We start from the raw sequence: 22,914 nt of genomic DNA on the forward strand, positions 1-22,914 counted from the left end.
TGGATAGGGTAGATAAAGAAACAATGTTCTAATTTTAGTTGCAAATATAAAATAGTCATTACTAAATCCAATAGGAAATTCGGGAGAAATCTTTTTAATCAATACATAGAATGCTACCACGTTGAACAGCTGAAGTAAACAACAAAAGATATATTTAAGATGAAACTGGATGAACTCTGAAAAGTGTTTGGAAAGTCTGCTATTAGGGTTAGATAAAGTGGGGAAGCAAGCTGTGGGAAACAAACATTGTATTGATTATTTCACCTGAATAGCCAGTTTCTGTGCTACACATTTTACATTTATGAAGGAAGGGTGTTTCCTGGACATCTTGCTGTTTGAAAATATTCCATTCAAAATTATATCTAGTTGGTCACAGTTAAATGACTAAGCAAGTCAACCAGAAATCCTGCTTGAGATCTATACAGAGTGACTCATGCTGAAAAGTGCACATGTACATATATAGATAGAGACTGCCTGTGACCTATCTCCGGCAACCCAACTAGCTTTCAATTAAAAATGTGCACTGAAGCAAAGTACCAAGCTCACCTGACACTGACTCAATCCAACAATATGAAGGACTGCCTCCAATAGGAAAGGAGAAAATTAGAGAAAATGAACAAAAAAAAACTTAATCTATATTACTAGTTCATTGACACATGGGAATTAGGAGTATTAGTAAGCCATCAGCCCCTCCTGCCTGCTCTGCAGACTGATCAATACTATGTTTTGATTTCAACATTCTGCTCTCTCTCTGATAACCTTGGATTTCCTTGACCACTAAGAAAGTATCTCTGTCTTAAAATATCCACTTACCCATCTCTACTAGCTTCTGAGGCAAAGTTTCCAAAGTTGCACAACCCGGACAGAAAACATTTCTCCTCATCTCTATCCTAAATAGGTGACCACATTTTAAAATATTGCTCCATCATCAAAAAGAGCATCAACAAACAAAATTGAAGAGTAACTCAAAGAAAACCTCAAAATTAATTTATCATAACATACCTGACCAAAGTGTGCTGGATATCCAAGCATATGCATGTAGATAAGTTTTGCTACATTTCGACAACGGTATGTGTTGTCTTCCTCTCGAAAGGATGACCTGATAAGTGCACATTCTTTCTGAATGACTTCTCGTTCTTCCGCTTGTGTCCTGGCAGCACGGATAGTGCGAATCAACTCTCGTAATCGGACAGGAGCTGGCATCTTGCTGTAAAAATGAAGTTAGTTATCTTAGACATCAGATTAATACATGGTACAAAGATTGCAACTTTGGACTTAATAGGTCATCTCAAGGTGCTGTTAATTAAAAGCAAATGATTATAAATCTCAGATACATCTTACTAAGGGCTTTCACAACTTTGCTGTTGCTTCATTACTTTTATAATGGTCAACACAACACCCTTAAAATGTTTTTATTCTTGATTGCTGTCCAATACCTCTGATAGTGGACATATGTGCAATTGGGCAAGTCTGTGGTATCATTTATAGCCAGGTAATCATTCAAGTTTTGACATCGACCTGAAGAATATTGGCATGGACCAAAGTGGCTGCCCATGCCAATAGAAATATGAACAAGATCCAGCTCCTCCAGAGGGGAAAGGAGGTTCAGAAGAAAGGTTCCAACACAAGAACCTAAAAAAGGGTTTTTATAAGGCCTACAGTTGCAGCATCAAGCGCATACTTCTGTTTCAAAGGTTGATAACCGAACTGTCTTTTATAGTGCCCCAGCAAATCTAGCCAGCTGACTATCATCAGCAATGTAAACTATGCTCTTTTCATCGTGCTAACATGGCCTCTTCCCTTTCAGGAAGGATAGATTTCCCCTTCAACGCTCCCTATGAAAGTTTATTTCTAAAATTAAAACAGAATTTGAAAAAAAAATTAAATTTTACTTCAATCCTCTAGTAAAATTCCACACAACAGATGATGTAATGAAACACTTAACAGAAAAATTCAATAAAAAGTTTTGAAATATTCTCACCATCTGAAATATTATGAATGACGAGATTAAATCGAAGTATCTTGCCAAACCTGTAATTTCTGATTTTCAGATTTAAAGGAATGTCCAATAAATATCTCACTACTGACTCAAACTAATTTGAGTAACATTATCTGCTAGTCATATCAATTTACAGGAATACATTCTTGAGAAAGCTAACAAAAATATGGCCTGTTAGCATTCTTGTCTGTTTAAAAACAGTTAATGAAATAAAAATCCATTTCCTTGTAATTTTCTGAATAGTATTCCTTCCTACAGTCAGTCTCTTCCCCTTTTTCTGACTGCTGCTAGATTGATGAAATCTGATCACCCCTTGGCAACTCACTCATGTGATTACAATGACAACAAAGTCTCAGTATGGTAGTGAGATCACAGCCTTAAACATATCCTGAGACATTCACATGCGTTCTTTCTAGTGTCTAGATATAAAGCAGGAATAAAATGTCTTGTTTTTCTTTTGCACAAGATTGGCCAGGGATGTTGAAATCAAGTGTAAATCTTCTGACATTCGTACCATTTACAGCTCACTGTCTATACTATAAGATACAATACTTACTCACTAAGTTTCGGGCGTCCAAGAGCATTTTTTAAAAATTCCAAGTCTCATATTGAGGTCACAGCAGTTATCTGATTATTAGACGTTTTCAGGAAACAAATTCAGCAAACTCTGGAACTGCATTGGCCATATAAATATAGTGGCTTCAAGAACAAGTCAGAGGCTGTGAATTTTGCAGCAAGCAACTCATCTCTTGACTCCAAAGCCTGTCTGCCAAATCAGATGCGTGATTGAATGCTCCACACTTGTCTCAATGATTGCAGATCCAATAACACTCAATCTTGACCCCATCCAAAGTAGCTCACTTAATTTACAGCACATTCACAAACATTCTCTCCTTCAACCAGGACTGAGCAGCAACAGTGTGTACAATTGTGGTGTAAAATTCCAAGCAGTGGAATGTGGTGAAACGGTTAAAAATTATGTCCCAATACATGTGTGAATCTAACCGGAATGGAGGTGTTGCTTAGTCCCGTGTGAATCTTATTACACACCTCCCCGTGTGAATCTTCTTATCTGTATGTAACCAGAATGGAATGTGTTTTTTAGCCTTGCTCTGCTGTTCACATGAATGTTTATATCTGGAAAAGAGTATATCAGCTGGAAAAGTCTCCAGTTCGGTGAGTCTGCTCCGGGGTTACGTTTAACCGCCGAGCGTGGGTTGTTGGCAACCGCTCTACGAGAACTGACGGCTCCCAGTTCCGGTAACATGTAGAGTGAGTATAAGCCAGACCCGTTGTGGCGACGCTGCGGGGAATAAAATGCCCATATTCTAGCAGACTCGCCTCTTGGTCGTTTGTTCTGTGTCAGACTACTCTCCTACGAACCTGACCTTGAGAATTTTTTAAAACAACAATTTACAAGATGCACAGAAATTTACCAAGGTTCCTGTGACAGCACCTTCCAAACCTGCAACCGCTACACAGACAAGTAGATACGTGGTAACACCACTTCAAGTGCCCCTCCAGGTTGCATATGGTCTTAACTTGGAAATATATCACCATTCCTTCTGTATCACAAAGTCAAAATTTAGGAACTTCATCTCTAACAGCACTGTGTACCTTTACCAAATGGACTGCAGCAGTTCAAGGCTCACCACCAGCTTTGCAAAAGCAGAGGGATACACAAAAACATTAGTCTAGCCAGTGAAGCCCATATCCCTAAAACAAAACAAACATTTGCACTATTTTCTCATTTTAATATAAATCACCTGAACATTAGTATAGTCAGAAATAGAGGATTCAGAGTGCCGTGGATTTGATTCTTACCAAGACAACACTGATACAAGCTGAACAGTCTACCGTGACAAGACTCCATCTTGGCTAGGAATTCTAATGCATTGAACAACTATCAGTTAATTGTTGATTTTCTTTTTAAATATTTGAACATGGGACATCAACATCACTGACGAGGTCAGTAGTTATCATGTTTGTGGTGGTATTGGTGAGGCATCTTCTTGAACTGCTGGAGTCTGTCTGATGCTGGCACACTCAGAGCGCTGTTAGGGAAGGAGTTCCAGAACTATGAGTGTGTAACAAAGTAAAAATGATATAGCTCCAACTCAGGATGGGTGTATGCTTAAGAAGAGAGCTTATAGGTTGTGCATTCCAATGCATCTTCTCTCCTTGCCCTTCTAAATGGCAATGGTGCCAGATTTGGAATATGCTGTTGAAGGAGTCTTGGTGAGAATGCACTGGTGCAATCTGCTGCCACTGTGCCACTACTTGAGATAAAGGGAGAAATGTTAATTGGGGTGCCAATCAAGTAGGTTGCCTTATCCTGCATGGTATACAGCTCACAGTAACTGAGTTTCACTCAACCAGGGAAGTGAAGAGCATTTTAACCATACATTTGGTTTGTGTCCAGCTTGCCCAGAGCATTTATACAGTTGATCTCTATTTCTGATCAATGCTAAGCCTAGGACTTTGACGGCAAGGGATTCAGTGATGGCAATGCTATTGAACTTCAAGAAGAGATGGGTAGAATCGCTCGTTGAACATTCTTGTCGTGTGTCATGAATGTTACTTGCCATTTATCTGCCTCAATCTCTGCTATCCACTCCAGTTTGCTGCTTGCAGACATGAAATTACAGCAGAAAGTTCTGTAGAAGTGATGACATGCTAACAAACAATACTATTAATTCAGTCAGCAGATTATCAGTGCAAACTCTTGCCTGAAAAACCACATTGTGCAATAACATGGTAAGCTGAACTGTAAAACACAAAAGATTGCGTCAGACTCAAGTCACACTAGCTTAATTCATATAAATTGAACTCAATTACATCAGGCATGGAGTCATGAGAGGGGACAATAGTGCAACCCAAAACTAATAATGTTAGAATGGTGAAGTACCAGCACTTTGAAAAGTTTTAAAGAAAAAGATGCTGCACAGAAGAAACATTCCCAAAGAAGCAAAGGAGGAAGACAGACCTCACTCAAGACACCAGTGTTCCATAGTGAACACAACTGCTGACCATAGCCATTTATTAAATGTCACATTTAGGTGAATGTGATAGCCTGAATGAATTTAGTGAAGCTTGAGAAAACACATTCACCCAACACAAGTTGTAGCTCGCCTGAACTAAGAGCTCCTTTTGATCAGCTCTCCCAAATCTCAGTCTGATTGCAATTGGCCTAGTCTTACAATTAAGAGTGACCACACTGGCACCTCCACATCACAACTGAAAGTGATTCCAAGACTACACAGTCCTCAAGTGAAAATCCTCAATTTTTACTTTCTGCAGAGGGATTGTCATGGATGAAGATGGCTGGGCCAAGAACACTGCTTTGGAAGCTTCGGTGGTAGTGTCTGGAGGCCTGGGATAAATAGTCCCAATCCATCTTGCTTTGTGCACGGTCTAACTTCAATAGATGGGTTGGCACAAGACTTCTCTCCCCCACTACGGTAATCTCCAGTTGTACAGGAGATTGAATTTCTGCAAATGGTGGTGGACAATTAAACAGTGAATTGGAGGAGGCCCCACAATCTCTTGGGAGTTAAACTGGAGGTCCTTGGAAGAGGCTAAAATAGATCATCCATCTCACATGTCTGATTGAAGATGGCTGCAAATTTCTTCATCCTTATCTTTTGTACTGATGAGTTGGACTCCCAGGGGTCTCCTCCAGTTCACTATTTAATTAGGGGGAAATTTGTGCCAACCCATCTAATGATAATGATAGAGTGATGGATGCATCACACCACAAGATTGCAGATTTTGATGGAATACAATTTTACTGCTGCTGTTATTGACTCACAGCATGTCATGGATGACCAGTTTTGAGCAGTCAGCTTTTAAAGGAACATAGGAATAGGAGTTGGCCATTTAGCCTCTCAAACTTGTTCCACCATTCAGTAAGATCATGGCTGATGTGGCCTAACTCCATAAACCTGCTTTTCATCCATATCCCTTCCTAACATTTCTCCTGGCCCTAATTCTCATGCCCCCGAGTTGTAGAATCCCCAGCCAATGAAAATGTTTTATCTTTATCGACCCTGGCTTTTCTTGTTTATATCTTGAAGATCTTAAATTTCTAATCCTAGCGAAATCAGGCCAAATTCACGTAATCACTAATAACTTAATCCCGAAATCCTGGTACCATTCTTGTAAACTTGTGGTGAGCTCTCACCAAGGCGAATCTATCCTAAGGTGTGGTGCTCAGAACTGCTCACAGTATTCCAAATGGAGTCTAACCAGGATTTTATTTAACTACAGCATAATGTCTGCATCCATGTACTCCAGTGTTCCAGATACAAAGGTCAGCATTCCATTAGCTTTCTTAATTATTTCCTGCATCTGTTTATAACATTTTAAAGATCTATGCATGGAACACCCAAGTCTCTGCATTTCCACTACATTTAACTTCATACTATCTAGAGAGTCCCCCTGTCGTGTCATTCCCCACAACCACCACCCCCCCCCCACACCAGTCAAAGCAAAATGCTCGGAGGCACAGCATAATTTTACCTCCTTCATCTTTATTCTGGGCCCTAAAGGGAGAGAGAATAATCGCCCATGTGCACAGAGATGAGTTCTCTGGAAGAGCAGTTTCTCAATGAACTATACAGTCATTTTACAGGGAGGAGCATCCAGATAAGGCAACATACATTGTAACGGTGACCGTTACAATCAGCGAGTATCAATAGCACAGATCAAACCCTTTATTGTTATACAATGAATGTTCTTAACCTTGTTAACTGGATTCATACAATGGATACGTTTCCCCTTGTTAGCTGACCTTGCATACTGAATGCTTCCAATATTGCTAAATGGATCTATGTATTGAATGTTTTTCCACCTTGTTATCCCATTACTCTTGCCTCCAACACCCCACTGTTAACTGTAAGTTCTTATTTGATCTTCACAACACACATTCCCACTTACCTTTATATCATATGTAAATGTTACATTTAGTTTCTGAGTCCAAATTATTAATATATAACTGTACTGTGAACAGCTGGGGCCAAGTACTGATCCCGTGGCATCGCACTGGTCACAGGCTGCTAACATGAGAATGACCCATTTATTCCTACTGTTTTCTGTTAACCAATTATTAATCCACACGAATACAGTATCTCCTATGATATATACTTTAATTTTTCTCACTAGACTCCTGTGTGTGTGTGGGGGGGGGGTTATCAAAAGCCTTCTGAAAATTGATGAACGCCATCAATTTAGTTAGTTACATCCTCCACACAACTCCCTACAAACACAATTTCCCATTCACGAATCAATTTTGACTATGCCTAATTTGCCCAATCCCAGCATCAGCCAGGTATCTATTTATCCCAAACTTTAGAATAGATTCTGGCATTTTCCCCTACTACTGATGTAAGGTAACAGATCTGTCATTTCCTGTTCTCTTTCTTGCATCCTTCTTACATAATGAGGTAATATTTGCCATGTTTCAAACTGTAGGAATCATTCCATAATTTATTGAATTTTGGAAGATAATCATCAATGCATACATTACCTCTCTAGCCACCTCCTTAAACATTCTGGAATGCAGACCATTAGGACATGAGATTTGTCAACTTTCAGCCTCATCAACTTCTACAGTACAATCTTCTTCAAATGTTAATTTCCTTGAGCTCATTTCCCTAGCCTTTTGGATCTCCAGTTCTGGAAGTTTTTTGGCTTCTTCCTCAGAAACAAACTAATAATCTAGCTTCTCTGCCATTCCCCCTGTATTACATACACATTCATTTGAGACAAATATTTCCTTCTTTTTACCTTTTTTGATAGATTGCATTCGTATTCTATTCTCCCTTCCCTTATCAATTTCTTGGTCCTCCTTTGTTGTAGTCTTATAAATCTCCGAATCCTCAGAATTATTGCCATTGCTGGCAACTTTACATGCCTTTTCTTTAAATCTCAGAATCCTGAGCTTCCTTTATCGCCATTTTATTCACCTTGAAAGAATGTAAAGTCTCTGTAAATCATGTTATAATTCTTTAAAGATGATCCATTGCCAATGTATAGTCATGCCTTTTAAATGTATTTTCCCCAATCCTCCTCAGCCTTCATAATTTCCCATATTCAAATTTAACACCCTTGCTTCAGAACAAAGTACTTCAGTTTCAAACAGTGCAAAATTCTATCATGCTGTGGTCACTCATCCCTAAAGGTTCCTTTACAAGATTTTAATTAGTCCTTTTTAATTACATAATACTACTCTAAAATACCATGTCCTCTAGTTGGATCCTCAACATATTACTCTACAAAAACATCCCTAACACATTCCATTAAAGTTGTCTTGAATGGCTATAGTGCTCAATTTGTTGATCGAAGTCACCTATAAGAATACTGTGGCCCATATTATATACTTCTCTTATAGACTGAACAAAACCCTGCTCTACACTACCATTATCAATTGGTGGCATATAATTCACTCCAACCAATGCCAGCTGCCCATTACTTCTACTGAACAGATTTCATGCACTGTTCTTCCAATCTGAGATCTTCTCTTACTAACGTTGTGACCATATCCCTTCTCAGTGCAACGCCACTTCCTTTTCTTTGTTGTTCCTAAATGTTGAATATCCTGAAATACTCAGTTCCCAGTTTTCATCATGCAGCCACGTTACTGTAATGGTGATTAGATCATACCGATGAGTCTCTCCTTGTGCTTTTAGATCATCTACATTGTTACAAATGCTGCGTCCATTAAGACAGACTGCACTTAATTTTGTATTTTAGATATCATTCCATTACCAGTGCTTGGCTAATTTCGCCTGTCTTTTCATTTTCCGAGCATATTTGCAGCGTCTTGTTAACAACTTTATTTCCTTCCAATTTGTACAACCCCTCAGATCCCACCAACACCTCCCCCCCCAACCCCCGCAGCACACTCTAGTTTAAAATTATCCCAAAAGCACTAGCAAATCTCCTTGCAAGAATATCAGTCCCAGTTCCATGAAGAGTGACTGATGTCCATTGTACAAGTCTCACCATGACCCAATCATTAGAACGAGAAGCATCTGTAGAGTGTGTAGTGCTGAAAAACCTAAGCAGGTCGGGCAGCATCCGAGGAGCAGTAGAATGGACGTTTCAGCCAAGAGCTAGTCATCAGGATAATTACTGATGAAAGGCTCTTTCCAGGAACGTCAATTCTTCTGCTCCTCGGATGCTGCCTGACCTGCTGTGTTTTTCCAGCACCACACTCTCGACTCTGATCTCCAGCATCTGCAGTCCTCACTTTCTCTTAGAAACATCTGTAGGCAATTCAGGCCTTCAAGCCTTCTCTGCAATTTAATACAATCATGGTTGATCTCATCTTGGCCTCAACTTCACTTTCGTACCTATTCTCCATAACCATTTAACATTTTCCACATTAAATGTCAGTCCATCTCCTCCTCAAATTATTAAGCTTCCTTCGTCCACTGCACTCTGGAGTAGTGAATCTTATAGATTTACAACTCTTTGACAGAAGTAATACCTCATTTGTTTTAAAATTGTCACCCCTTATCCTAAAACTATGACCTCTCATTCCAGTTGCTCCACAAGGGGAAACATCCACTCTGTGTAATTTGTCAATTACCATCTTATATATCTCAATTAGATCTTTTAAATTCTTCTAAATTCTAGTGAGTATAGACCTAACTGGTCAAATTCTCCTCATAAGACAAACTTCTCATCTCTGGAGGTAATCTAGTGAACTTTCTCCAAACTGCCTCCAATGCAATTACAACCTTCCTCAAGTATGGGGACACAGTACTCCAGATGCAGTCTCACCAATGCCTTTACAGTTGCAATAACACTTCCCTACTTGATATAAAAGCATTTATCAAAAGCCTTTATGGCAATTCCAAATATTCCATTTGCCCTCCATATTTCCTCTGTACCTGCATACTATCTTTCTGCAACTCACGCACAAGGACACTCTGAAGCATTCGGAAGTTTCTCTCCATTTAGGTGATAAGTTGCCTATTTACTCTTCTGAACAAAATGGGTATGCTCACACTTATCCACATTAAATTCATTCTGCCAAATTCTGGCCCATTCACCCAATCTACCCATATCAATTTTTAAATTTCTCATTTCCTCATTACAACTTACTTTCCCACATACAGTATTTTAGTAATATCTGTAAATGTGGCTATAGTACGTTCAACCTGAATGATCTGGATGTATGGATAATTACTGCTTGTACACACTGGGGCCCTAAGGATTGCATTCTATGGCACACACAAGTTACAGCGTGCAGACCAAAAAGACTCATTTATTCCAACTGTGCTTCCTGCTGATTAGCCAATCTTCTATCCAAGCTAATATTACCCTTAACCTGATGGAATCATAGCTTGTGTATTATCTTTTGTGTGGCACATTAAATGCATTCTGGAAATCCAGATATACATCTACAGGACCCAAATAATCTGCTTCATTACATTTTCGAAGACCTTGAGCAAATTAATCAAGGCATGATTGACCTTTTAGGAACAAGAGCGTGGTGCTGGAAAAACACAGGTCAGGAAGCATCCGGGGAGTGGGAAGATCAATGTTTGGGGCATACACCCTTCATCATGACCTTTTAGAAAGCCATGTTGACTCTGATGGATTGAGTTCTGACTTTCTAAATGCCCCATTATTTCTACTCCAATTTCCAATTGCAACAATTTCCCAAAAACAAATGTTCAATAATTCTCTACTGTCTGCCTCCCTTTCTTTTTGAAGAACATTTTGAATTACATTAGCATTTTCCAATCCAATGAAACCTTTCCAGAATCCAGGGAATTTTGGAATATTATAACCAATGGATCCACTCTGTCTGTGCCACTTCTTTTAAGACCCTAGGATGTAGGCCATCAGGCCCTGAGAACCTACCTATCTTTATTCCCAATAGTTTGTTGAATACTTTTTTGCTTGTGGTGATGATTATTTAAAGTTCCTGATTTTCTATAATCTCTGCATTATCTGTTACTTTTGGGATAGTTTCATTGTCCTCCACTGTGAATTTTGTGTCCCTGCCATTTCTGTATTCCCCATTGTTAACTCCTTGGTTTTGTCCAAGGATCAACATTTTCTATAAGAATATAAATAGGAAAAGAGTAGTAATGTTTGCTATGTGTGTTTAAATTTTTTGCTAGTTTTCTTTAGAATCGATCCTTGGTCTTTTTATTACATATTTTTCGCAATCTTTTGCTGGTCTTTAAAAATTCCCCAATTCTCCAGCCTGCCGCTGATCTTTGCATGATGGTATACCTTGGTTTTATAACATTATGTTATTTTTAACTTTCTTGCCTAGCCACGAATGCTTTCTCTTAGTCTTACAATCTTAACTTTCTCTTTGGAAGATATTTTAGTTGAAAGGAACGGAATACCTTCTTAAATGACTATTGTTCATCAACTGCCTTATCTTTTAATCTTTCTGCCCAGTCCCCTAAGGATAAATCTACCCTCATACAATGTAATTAGCTTTGCTTAACATCAGAACACATGTACCTGACTCCAGTTTGTCCTCAAACCGGATTTGAAATTCCAGCAGAAACTCTTTCTTCTCCCCTTTACAGAGTCACCCATGATCCAGCCTTGGTTACAATTCCCTAAGGAACTGTTAACCTCACCAGTATCCAAAATGGAGTACCAATTAGCAAGCACGAGACACTCAGGGGACTCTTGTATTACCTGTCTGATTTTTGTAGACTACCCAGAAGTCACCCATCCCTTCTCTACCTATACATTTTTAACTTGGTGTGACCATCTCCATGGACAAGATAGCTGCATAGTCCTCTGCCTCATGGATGCACATTACCACTGATCAAGTCTCAAAACCCAGACCTCAAGCTAATGTAGCTGATGATACTTCCTGTGGATGGGTTTACGTGGGACACATGACATGTCCATGACTTCACATATACTGCAGAATATACACTCCAACTGGCACTTCTAACTTGCTACCTTATAACTCTAAAAGCTATCTGATGACTTTAGAATAAGTATGGACTTTCTATGAAAAAATGAACTATTTTGCAGAAAAATGAAAAAAAGTCAAGGAAGTTAAAAATGAAATAGAACATTACAGCGCAGCACAGGCCCTTCGGCCCTCGATGTTGCGCCGTCCTGTGGAACTAATCTGAAGCCCATCTATCCTACTCTATTCCAATTTCATCCATACATCTACCCAATGACCTTTCAAATGCCCTGAAAGTTGGTGAGTCTATGTCGTAGGCAGTGCGTTCCACGCTCTTACTACTCTGAGTAAAGAAACAACCTCTGACATCTGTCCTATATCTATCACCCCTTAATTTAAAGCTCTGTCCTCTCCTGCTAGCCATCACCATCCAAGGAAAAAGAGGAAAAAGGCTCTCACTATCCACCCCATCTAACCCGTTGATTATCCTGTATGTTTCAATTAAGTCACCTCACAACTTCTGGGTATTTAGTCTGTGTTAAAGTTTGGAAATACCAATCAAACCAAATCATACTATTCAATTGTGTTCCCTGTACTTGATGCTGAAGTACCATTTGTTTTGGTACTGACAGGCTTTTCAATCAATACCTTATTTCCTCACTCCTCTTGCTCTGAAGACTTTATGTTTTGGAACTAACCTGAATTAAAGCACCTTTGTTCAGGATTTTTAATTTGACTCAAATTCACAATTACTCATTCTGCCTCAGTTTCCCTCTAGCAAAGTCTTCCTCAACCTGACTGTGTGGCTTACTCCATTTTGTGCACCTCAGGTTTTGTTCTCAATCCACCATTAACAGCTACAGTTCCACTGACAAGATCTAAAGTTTGCAATTATTTCCATAAACCTGTCTATTCTAATTCTTTCTCTACCTCCTCCTTCAAGATCTTTCCTAAAGCTCACCTGTTTCGCCATGCTTTTTGTCACCTAATATGTTAGGTGGTTCAGGTTCAAATTTTGTTCGATAATGTCACTGTAAGTTGCCTTGGGATGCTAACTAAATATAAACCATTGCTCTTGTAAAAATATTGTCAGGTGCTTTAAGAAGGGAGAAAACTCAACACCTGCAATACTCTGCTTCTAAGCAGCAGAAGCAAGCAGAATTGAACTGCAAATAAAGTTCATTCCTCTTTTAGTTGAAGCGTGTGTACCAGAAATGATTTGTTCTTATTTCAAAATAGTGCTGCCTTAGGGAAAGCAGATCTGGCAATCTGTTCTTTTTAAAATCTCCTCCTAAAATTAAAAGTGAAAATGAATGCAAAATGACTGCTTGCACTGCTGTACTTACTCTTCTCTCCTCAAATAAGCTACCTCTTTTGACAGTCATGATTTAGACAGTCTGCTGTATTATCCTTTTTTGTGACTCACTGACAATTTTTGTGCAATTACTCTCCTATGAAGCACCTTGATGTATGAATTACATTAAAAGATGCAAGTTTGTTATTGATGAAGTGAATCCGCTTGATTCATCCAGTAGCAATCAAAGATGAGTATTGCATCAAATAATAATTAAAAATGTAAAATGCTGAAAATACCTCAACAGGTTGGACAGCATCTGTGGAGAGAGAAACAAATAAATGTTTCAGGCTGATGATCTTGGATGTGTTCGGTTCTTATTAATCTCAAGTTTTTTTTATTACTGCAATTTGCTCTTGCAATATACTTTCTACAGACGCTGGAAAAACGAGTGAAATACATCTTTGGGAAGTGTGCCATTGTTAAATTTTCAAACATGTTCAAATTGTGGAGGGTGCACCACATATTAAGACTGTCCCTACTCATTTATGTCAAAGTGAAATTCAGATCTCTGGCAGCAAGCCCAATATAATAATAAATGTACCAGTTTACTTAACCCAGTTAAAATGACCATAATTGAAAAGTACCTCACTATGGAATTAGGCACTTGTTTTCAAATCATGTCCAACACAGTAGAAGGTTGTTCTTTTTCCCCACCAAAATAGGGAACTTTTACTTCCTTTATGGGAATGTAGTTTTCATTCCACCCTTTACTTATTGCACTTAGTGCCCTTGAGAAAATGGTGGTGAGCTGTGTCAATCCATTTCGTGCAGATAAACATTATAGATGGAGCAACAGTGAAGAAACCATGGTATATTTCCAAATCAAGATGGTGAGTGACTTGGAGGGGGATTTGCTGGAGGTGGCATTCTCATGTATTTGTTGCCTGTGTCCTTCTAGATGATACTGGTCACAGGTTTGGAAGGTGCTATCTAAGAAGCTTCAGTGAATTTCTGCAGTGCATCTTGTCAATGGTAAACACTTGTTATTGGGCATCCGTGGTGGAGGGAATAAATGTTTGTGGATGTGGTACAAATCAAGTGGTTGCTTTTTCTTGACTGGCATCAACTTCATGAGTATTGTTGAAGTTACACTCATCCAGGCAAGTAGGGAGTATTCTGTCATATTCCTGACATGTGACATGCATATGATGGACAGGCTCTGGGGAGTTAATCAATGCAGGATTCCTAGCCCCTGACCTCAGCTTGTCGTCAGAGTATTCATATGGATGGTTTAGTTCAGTTTCTGGTCAAAGGTAATCCTCAGGATGCTAATAGTAGGGGATTCAGTCATGGGAATGCCACTGAAAGTTAAGGCATTTTGGCTAGACTTTCTGTAGTTGGAGATGGCACTTGTATGACATGAATATTACTTCCCTCTTGTCAGGACTACTTCAGTAGACTGCAAGACAAGGCAACACATGTATGTTCAAAGTTGTACCAATATCAATATAGACAACCATGAAATGAAACTTTCCAGAGGGAGGGAGGAACTAAATCAAGTTGATATTTCCCTAAGAGACTGAAATCCCTATACTATATTCTTGACCAGCCTCCTCCTACCTCAGAACACTGATTACATCGGCTCATATCAACTAACCTAACACAAACCATGTCAATTAAATTTGTGAACTTCCTGATCTGTACAGCTTCTGTGAAAAACATTGTCAAAGCATAAGCAACGAAGAGACAAAATACATTAAAAAAACACAAGATCACAGATTTCAATCACCAAAACTCAGTGGACATTGAACCGAATTTTGGAATTTGCTGTATCCTTCAACATGACATTGGATTCAATTTTCATCATACACTTTAATTCCCATTTCAAACATACGGTGCAATTTTTTTGTCTATTCAATTCATGCTATAGTTTCCCCATTTTACTTAATATTCAAGTGTTTTCTGCACTTTAAATGTTACCTAAATGCTGATTTGGGATTTAATACAGCCTCATGGTTGCACAGCTACACAAACTTCAGTTTGTCATTTTGTATTTATGTTAGGCCTGAATTAGCAGGTTATTTTATTCAACAAGGCTTTCTATGACAACCTGATTTGCAGCTACATTGACTTATGTCGCTTAACTATTGCATGCTATTCCCAAGTGAGATACTGCCTGTATATTTGCTCCCATAGTCGGGGTTGTTTGCTTCGAGTATGTGTTTTTCCAAGGACCTTTCCTGAGCGAAGAAAGACTTGGTGTATGCAACGTTTCCTATACTCTTGACCTTAGTGACATGTCATACAGCAGATATGGCAGTGCAATTGGCTGTGACCACATGAAAAGTCAGCTACAGTTGTGGATATTTCCTATGCTACAGCAAGGTGAAGTACTGACAAAGCAATATAAGTAGAACCCCAAAATCAGATTTGTATTTATCTCAGGCAGGTTCAGCTTGTTAAAAAAAAAGCTGCTCTATTGAATTTCATTCACATGATTTGAACATCTGTAAAACAAGTTTGCACAGTAAATGTGCACTTGCACTGACCATTAGGGCAGCAAATGTGCTGTCAGATTCTTGAAAAAATAGGAGGTCCAATGAGCAGGCATACTCTCAAAAGTGTGTTGAGGGTGAGAGTGGTTGCTCACCCACACATATTCTAATTAGCAGATAAGCAACTCTGAAGGCCTTATACTAACTTACCAGTGTCTGTAAAGTCTAACATAAGACCCTAAGATATAGGCCAGTCAGCCCATCGCGTATGCTCTGTCATTGAATAATGGCTGATTCTCAACCCCACTTTTCCCTGCAACCCTTGATCCCCTTATCAATCTTTCTCTCAGTCTTAAATTGACTTGCCTTCCAAAGCCTTCTGCAGTAATGAGCTCCAAAGACAAAATACCTTCTGGCTGAAGAAATACCTTCTCATCTCAGTTCTAAATGGTCATCCCTTCACTCCTTGCCCTCAGGTCCTGGTGTGACGATGCTGTCACTTTAAAAAGGATATTTTGTCCTTGGTTTTTTTTTGAAGAAAGGTGGTCAAGGCAGAGGACCCGAACAGTTTAGGAAGAGACTAGTTCAAGGGTGGAAGGGGAGTGGCCAGTTCTCCCAGTTCAGGATTTTTCTAGTTTGTTTTTAGCTATAACATCTCCCAGTTCAAGATGTGAGAGTCCAGGGAAGTTGCAAACTTCAGCAAAGTACTCCTCTGACCTACTTCTGAAATATCTGTACATTATTCCCTCTTGCTGGTTAAGAATCTGTATTTGAATTTACCTTTTTGCCAAGAGGTGTTTGTGGGAAGTTACTGAATTGGAGCAGTTAATTAAAAATAGTTACTTTATCAGGTTGGCTAAGTTTACTAATAGGTTATTCTAAATTCCTTTTTCTTTTGTTCGTGTTTCACCTGCAGTGTTTAAATAAATTCTATTTTGCTTAAAGTTGAGTGGTTTGACCAACTGTATCACACCTGGAATATCCACTTCACATCTGCCTTTAAAGTAAGAGAAAGTTAGGGTCTAGGCTATCTTTTAAAGTATTTTGCGGGGATCTGGCAGGGTCCATAAACAAGTATCTCAATAGAGTGGAAACATTTTGTCCATGTCCATTCTATCCGGGCCTCTCAGTATTCTGACCCAGAGTCTTCAACACACTGCACACGACAAGCCCTTCATCCACAAAACTTCCATAGAATCCCTATAGTGTGAAAACAAGCCATTTGGCCGAACAAGCACACACAAACACTCTGAAGAGCATTACGCCCAGACTCTCCACCTCCACCCCATCCCTGTAACCCTGCATTTCCTATGGCTAACCAACATAGTCTGCACACCCTTGGACATTTTTGGGCAATTTAGCATGGCCAATCCAAAGACCTTTCCTGAGCCCTGGGATCATTCTTATGAGCAATAATTATACAGACTACCTAGGAAAATTAAACAGTTAAAAGAAATGATATGCTGTTTGCATGTACATAGTGACCGCTGTATTCGCAGAGTCGGTTTCTGCGGTTTCCCATGGTCCATACATATTACATGGAACATTCCAGAACTAGGGACTAAGGGGCTGCCGAGGAGGTAAATTTCCATAATTTCAGGCTTGCATGGGTAGGTCTTGGAACGTATCCCCATGGGTACGGGGACTACTGTATGGTGATGAAGAGCAGTTTGAAAAACATCTACTGATGCAATAGCTAGATCTTACAGACAGGGTTAGGGTACATCTCAAGGTTCTGTTGGAGAATCTGGAATTTATTAGCCAATTGCTAGTAGCTGTCGATTTAGTCCTTGTGCCACAACCTATTTCAAAAGAATTTCTCTTACATCACAGCCGAAACTAACTTGTGACAACAGTGTCTAGAAGGTCACAGCTGCAAAGCATCAGTGAGCCGATAAAATGTTGAACATCAGCCCACTCTTCCATTCAGTTTGCTACAACTGGCACACAACTGGATACTGCGTAACTGTAGCTAGCCGTTCTTTATTGTGTGAAATGGAATGCGTGACATCTGTTGGCCAAGTAGCATCTATCACTATTCTTGGTTAATGTTCATTAAAATACTTTAATCCATAATAATAACATTTAAAACTTTCTTAAAAAAGTATCATGAGACTTAACATGGAAGGAACAAGCACCACTCTCAAATGAGAAGAAACCAAATATATCTGTCTATGGGATAAGGTTTCAGCTAATCACTTGGCCTGTAGACACAAGCGTAGTTACAGCAGAGAGAAAGTGTGGACATGTGGGGACAGTGGAAGGATTCAGATCCCTATCTGAACTGGAAACACTGGACTTGGTGGGTCATCATCTACAGTGGTGCCTGGAAAGAAAGCATGCACATATACACAGTTTTAGACTTGGATTTTTTTTAGATTACATTACATTACAGTGTGGAAACAGGCCCTTCGGCCCAACAAGTCCACACCGACCCGCCGAAGCGAAACCCACCCATACCCCTACATTTACCCCTTACCTAACACTACGGGCAATTTAGCATGGCCAATTCACCTGACCCTGCACATCTTTGGACTGTGGGAGGAAACCGGAGCACCCGGAGGAAACCCATAAGGACACTGGGAGAACGTGCAAACTCCACACAGTCAGTCGCCTGAGGCGGGAATTGAACCCGGGTCTCAGGCGCTGTGAGGCAGCAGTGCTAACCTGCAGTGCTAACCTGATTTAATGCACTCCACACTTAAATAGTCAGTGACACTTAGCACACTACCATATAAAAAAGGGTAATACTTTAGGTCAAGTACTGAAGCACATATTGTGCTCTTGGAACTTGAAAAGAGTCAGTGCCTTTACTCAGAGGGTAAACAAGGGGGCAGTGAATCTGACAAAAAGTTACTTGGACTAGACAGCTGACTTAAAAACTCTGATTTTATACTTTCCCTGAAATGTAGACTGTATGTTCATATAGATATAAAATGTATCATAACTATAATATTTTAAAATGCATTCAGCCAAAAAGACTTTATAAGTTGCGTCCGAAGCTAATGTGACCTGACCATACTGCATGAATAAGTACCCAGTTTTTTTAATGTGCAGTCAGATTCATACCATTCCAGCAATGCTCAATAATGAATGCTGTTTCCATCCTCTTACAAGCATGGCTATTTGTAGTCATGTATATCTACTCTGTATACGACCATTTCATAGATACGGATCAAGCTTTGACCTGATCAAATTAGGAGGAGAAAGTGAGGACTGCAGATGCTGGAGATCAGAGCTGAAAATGTGTTGCTGGAAAAGCGCAGCAGGTCAGGCAGTATCCAAGGAACAGGAGAATCGACGTTTCGGGCATAAGCCCTTCTTCAGGAAGGGTCGAAACGTCGATTTTCCTGTTCCTTGGATGCTGCCTGACCTGCTGCGCTTTTCCAGCTACACATTTTCAGACCTGATCAAGTTAAACAAGGCCACTCTCTTCCATAATATGTACAGGAGCAGTACACATTCCCATCAAGATCCAATTACCATATTCAGTTCCAATATAACACGATAGTTCTGTTCTCTTGTGATCATGCATTAGAGAAAACTGCACAATAGCCGCACCATTTAAACTAATGGGGTCAAAATCACATTATAGCCAATTCATATAAGGAAAGTTCGCATTCTACAAATAACGGTCCAAATTCTTCAATCGCGTTACAGCCAATTCATGTTGAAGAAACATGCGTTATAGCAGAACCAACTGTATTTCACATATACTGGTAATTTAGATACATTTCATACTATTCAAGTTTCAATACCATAACACCAGGACATCACAGTTCTTGTATTCAAGCCCTCTTGAAATTAATGCCACCACTGCATTTGCCTAACTGCCAACCGAACCTGCATGTTAACCTCAAAAGAATCCTGAACTAAGACTCCCAAGTCCCACTGAGCTTCAGATTTCCCTTCTTTCCTCATTTAGAAAATAATCTATGCCTCTTTGTTTTCTACCAAAGTGGATAACCTCACACTTTCCCACAATGTATTCCATCTGCCATTTCTTTGCCCTCTCTCCTACCCTGTCTAAATTCTTTTGCAGTCTCCCTGCTTCATCAACACCACCTGTCCCTCCAATTGTGTCATTTGCAAACTTAGCAACAATACCCTCAGTTTCTTTGGCCCAAAAGTTAATGAATAAAGTCAATACAGACCAGTGCAGAACTCCGCTAGTCACCAGCTGACATCCTGAAAAAGACCCCTTTATCCCTACTCTTTGGCTGACTGGCAGAAGGCAATCCTCTATCCATGCCAGTACCTTGCCCTAATATCATAGCTCTTATCTTATTTGGCAGCCTCCTGTGCGGCACTTTTGACAAAGACCGCCTGGAAATCCAAGTAGATCACATCCACTGGTTCTCCTTTGTCTAAGTTGCTCCTGACCTTCACAAAGAATTCTACCAGATTTGTTAGACATGATCTCCTCTCAATGAAGCTGTACCGACTCCCCACTATTTTACCATGCACTTTCAAGCACTCTGAAATCTCATCCTTAATAATGGGCTCTAAAGACCGGTCAGGCTAGCCAGCCTATAGTTTCCTAAAATATGTGAAACAGGTCTTTCTTTTTGATGAAGCCCAGAGGCAGATATATTTGGTTTACTAGTGATAAATAGGAGAAAGCAATTGGTATCTCAGCTGTCCAGAACTCGTCAAGCTCCCATCATTCTACTCCCACCCATTTCTTTTCTTCTCAATAAAAAACTTAAACAATGTAGGCCACCGTAAAAAGAACCTGATCCTACTACACTCAAGCCCATGTACAGATGTTCCAACTGACTCTCATACACAAGAACACAACTTTGACTGCTTTTCCTTATTTACAGACCAGGAGTGGGCATGGGGGAAGAAAGGAATAGACCCAACTGTAATATCTAAGATTTCAGTAGGTACCATGCATCCAATCCAAGATTACTTGCTCTGTCTATTCATTATCAGTCTAACAGACAGCTTCTGCTTCACACCTTTAAAACTGAAGTAACTCAAATAAGAACTATTATGGGATTTAATACAAAATAGCAGAATAGTCTAGACAAAGGATATTTGGTACATTAAATTTAAACTAAGTACATATTTCAGAAATCCCTCAAAAATATAATTGGGAATTCTGGAAACTTTAAAATTTAACATTGCACTCCTACACACAAAATAACTATATTGAAGATAACTCACAAACACTGTACCAGAGGCAGACGAGAACTATTTGAAAACATTGATATGTTTGAGAGAAAAATAAGTTCTGATGTGACCTTGTGATATTTTCTTGTTAGTCACACTTGCCCCATGCAATTTTGTAATGTTCGAACATATTAAAAAAATGTTCTTTTTCCAATCATGTGATATCTTCCAACTTACCAGCATCAGTTTTACATAAATTTAGGAACATAACAGCAGGAATAAATCATTCTGCTCATTGAACCAGCTCTGCCATTTAACACTATCGTGGCAGATCAACTGCTTCATTGCTGTTTACCCACACTATCCCTATAACCTATTATGCTATTGATAATCAAAAATGTATCAACCCTTACTTTAAATATACTCAAAGACTTCTGCAGCCGTCTGGGGCAGAGATTTTCCAAACATTTATCACAGTGAGTAAAAAAACAATTCTCATGTCAGTCTTAAATGGCATCTACCTTACTTTTAAACTGTGCCCAGTGTTCTAGATTCCCCCAAATGGAAGAAACATCTTATCCTGTCTATTTCTAAGTAATATGTAGACTTTCAATGAAATAATCTCTCATTCTTCAAAAATGTGCAGAATACAGGCCCTATTTGCCCATTCTCTCTTCATAGGACAGCCTTGCCACCTCAAGAACAAGTCTGCTGGACCTTTGTTATAAGGATATGGCAACAATGTCTTTTCTAAGATATGGAGATCAAAACTGTATACTGAACTCCAGGTATGGACTAATTAAGTTCCTACACAATCAAAACAAGACTGCAAATCTCCTGCACTCAAATACTTTTGAGATAAAGGCTAACATTCCATTAACCTTCATAATAGTTTGTTGAACTTGCATGTTCATCTTTGGTGACTCATTGACAAGGATACCCAAGCATCTATGTACTTTTCAACCTCTCACCATTTAAGAAATATTCTGCATATCTGTTCTTCTTATCAAAGTACATAATCTCTCATTTCTCTAAACTATTTGCTCTGTTCTCACCCAACCTGTCCAAATCCTCCTGAAAACATTTTACACGTTTCTTACAAGATACATTCCTGCTTAGCTCTGTATCAAATTTGCAAATTTAGAATTATTACATTTGGTCCTCACATTCAAATCATTGACACATAGTGTGTACTTTGCAATACCCTACTAGTCACAGTCGGCTAACATGATTATGGTTTATTTATGAGGAGAAAGTGAGGTCTGCAGATGCTGGAGATCAGAGATGGAAATGTGTTGCTGGAAAAGCGCAGCAGGTCAGGCAGCATCGAGGGAACAGGAGGATCGACGTTTCGGGCATTAGCCTGACCTGCTGCGCTTTTCCAGCAACACATTTCCATCTATGGTTTATTTATTCCTTCTCTTGGCTTTCTGAATGTTGGCCAATCTTTAATCTATTCCATGTGCTTCTATCTTTTCCATGTGCTCAGATTTTGTAAATCAAGTTTTGTGGGGACCTTATTAAAAACCCTCTGAAAATCTAAATATTTTACATCCATAGACTTCTCTTTGATAATTTTGTTAGTAATGTATTCAACAAACTCCCAAAAGGTTTGACAAATACTATTTCTCATTTGTAAGTCCATGATGACTGTCCCTAATCATAAGACAGTAAGAAACAGGAAGGGAGTAGGACTTTCTGCCCCTTGAGCCTCCTCCACTATTCAACAGGATCCTGGCTGACCTGACATCCTTCATGACACTTTCCTGCGATTTCCCCAAATAACCAAAAATCTCTCAGCCTTAAACATACACAATAGATCTGCCCCCACAGCTCTCCATGGCCAGGAATTTCAAACACTGTCAACGCTCAGAAGAAACTCCACATCTCAGGCTTAACTTGGTACCCCATTATTCTGAGACTATGCCATCTGGTCAGAGACTCTTCCATGAGGGGAGACATCCTCTCCTCTCAGCATTTACCGTAATAAGCTCCTTAGGAATCCTGTATGTTTCAATGAGATTGCCTCTCATTCTTCTAAATTCCACTCAGTAGAGTCCCAACTGGTTTAACCTTTGTTCATAAGTCAATCCCCCCCGTA

At 39.4% G+C, this 22,914-nt stretch overlaps 1 protein-coding gene across 4 annotated transcripts in view; it reads right to left on the reverse strand.

Moving 5' to 3' along the window:
• Positions 1–22,914, reverse strand: part of LOC122560002 (AP-1 complex subunit gamma-1-like) — a 138,231-nt gene that overhangs the window by 94,929 nt on the left and 20,388 nt on the right. For 2 of the 4 annotated variants that reach the window (XM_043710150.1, XM_043710149.1), the window contains exons 1-2: positions 13,497–13,516; positions 1,003–1,207 (exon numbers count right to left, since the gene is read on the reverse strand). In XM_043710150.1, the coding sequence (XP_043566085.1) occupies positions 1,003–1,207; positions 13,497–13,516 (225 nt within the window). Of the gene's footprint in view, positions 1–1,002; positions 1,208–1,981; positions 2,069–13,496; positions 13,517–22,914 lie in introns of those variants that run through there. The other 2 variants (XM_043710152.1, XM_043710151.1) reach the window with 2 other exon arrangements.

Source organism: Chiloscyllium plagiosum, chromosome 20 (assembly GCF_004010195.1).
Source record: "Chiloscyllium plagiosum isolate BGI_BamShark_2017 chromosome 20, ASM401019v2, whole genome shotgun sequence".
Classification (NCBI taxonomy): Eukaryota; Metazoa; Chordata; class Chondrichthyes; order Orectolobiformes; family Hemiscylliidae; genus Chiloscyllium; species Chiloscyllium plagiosum.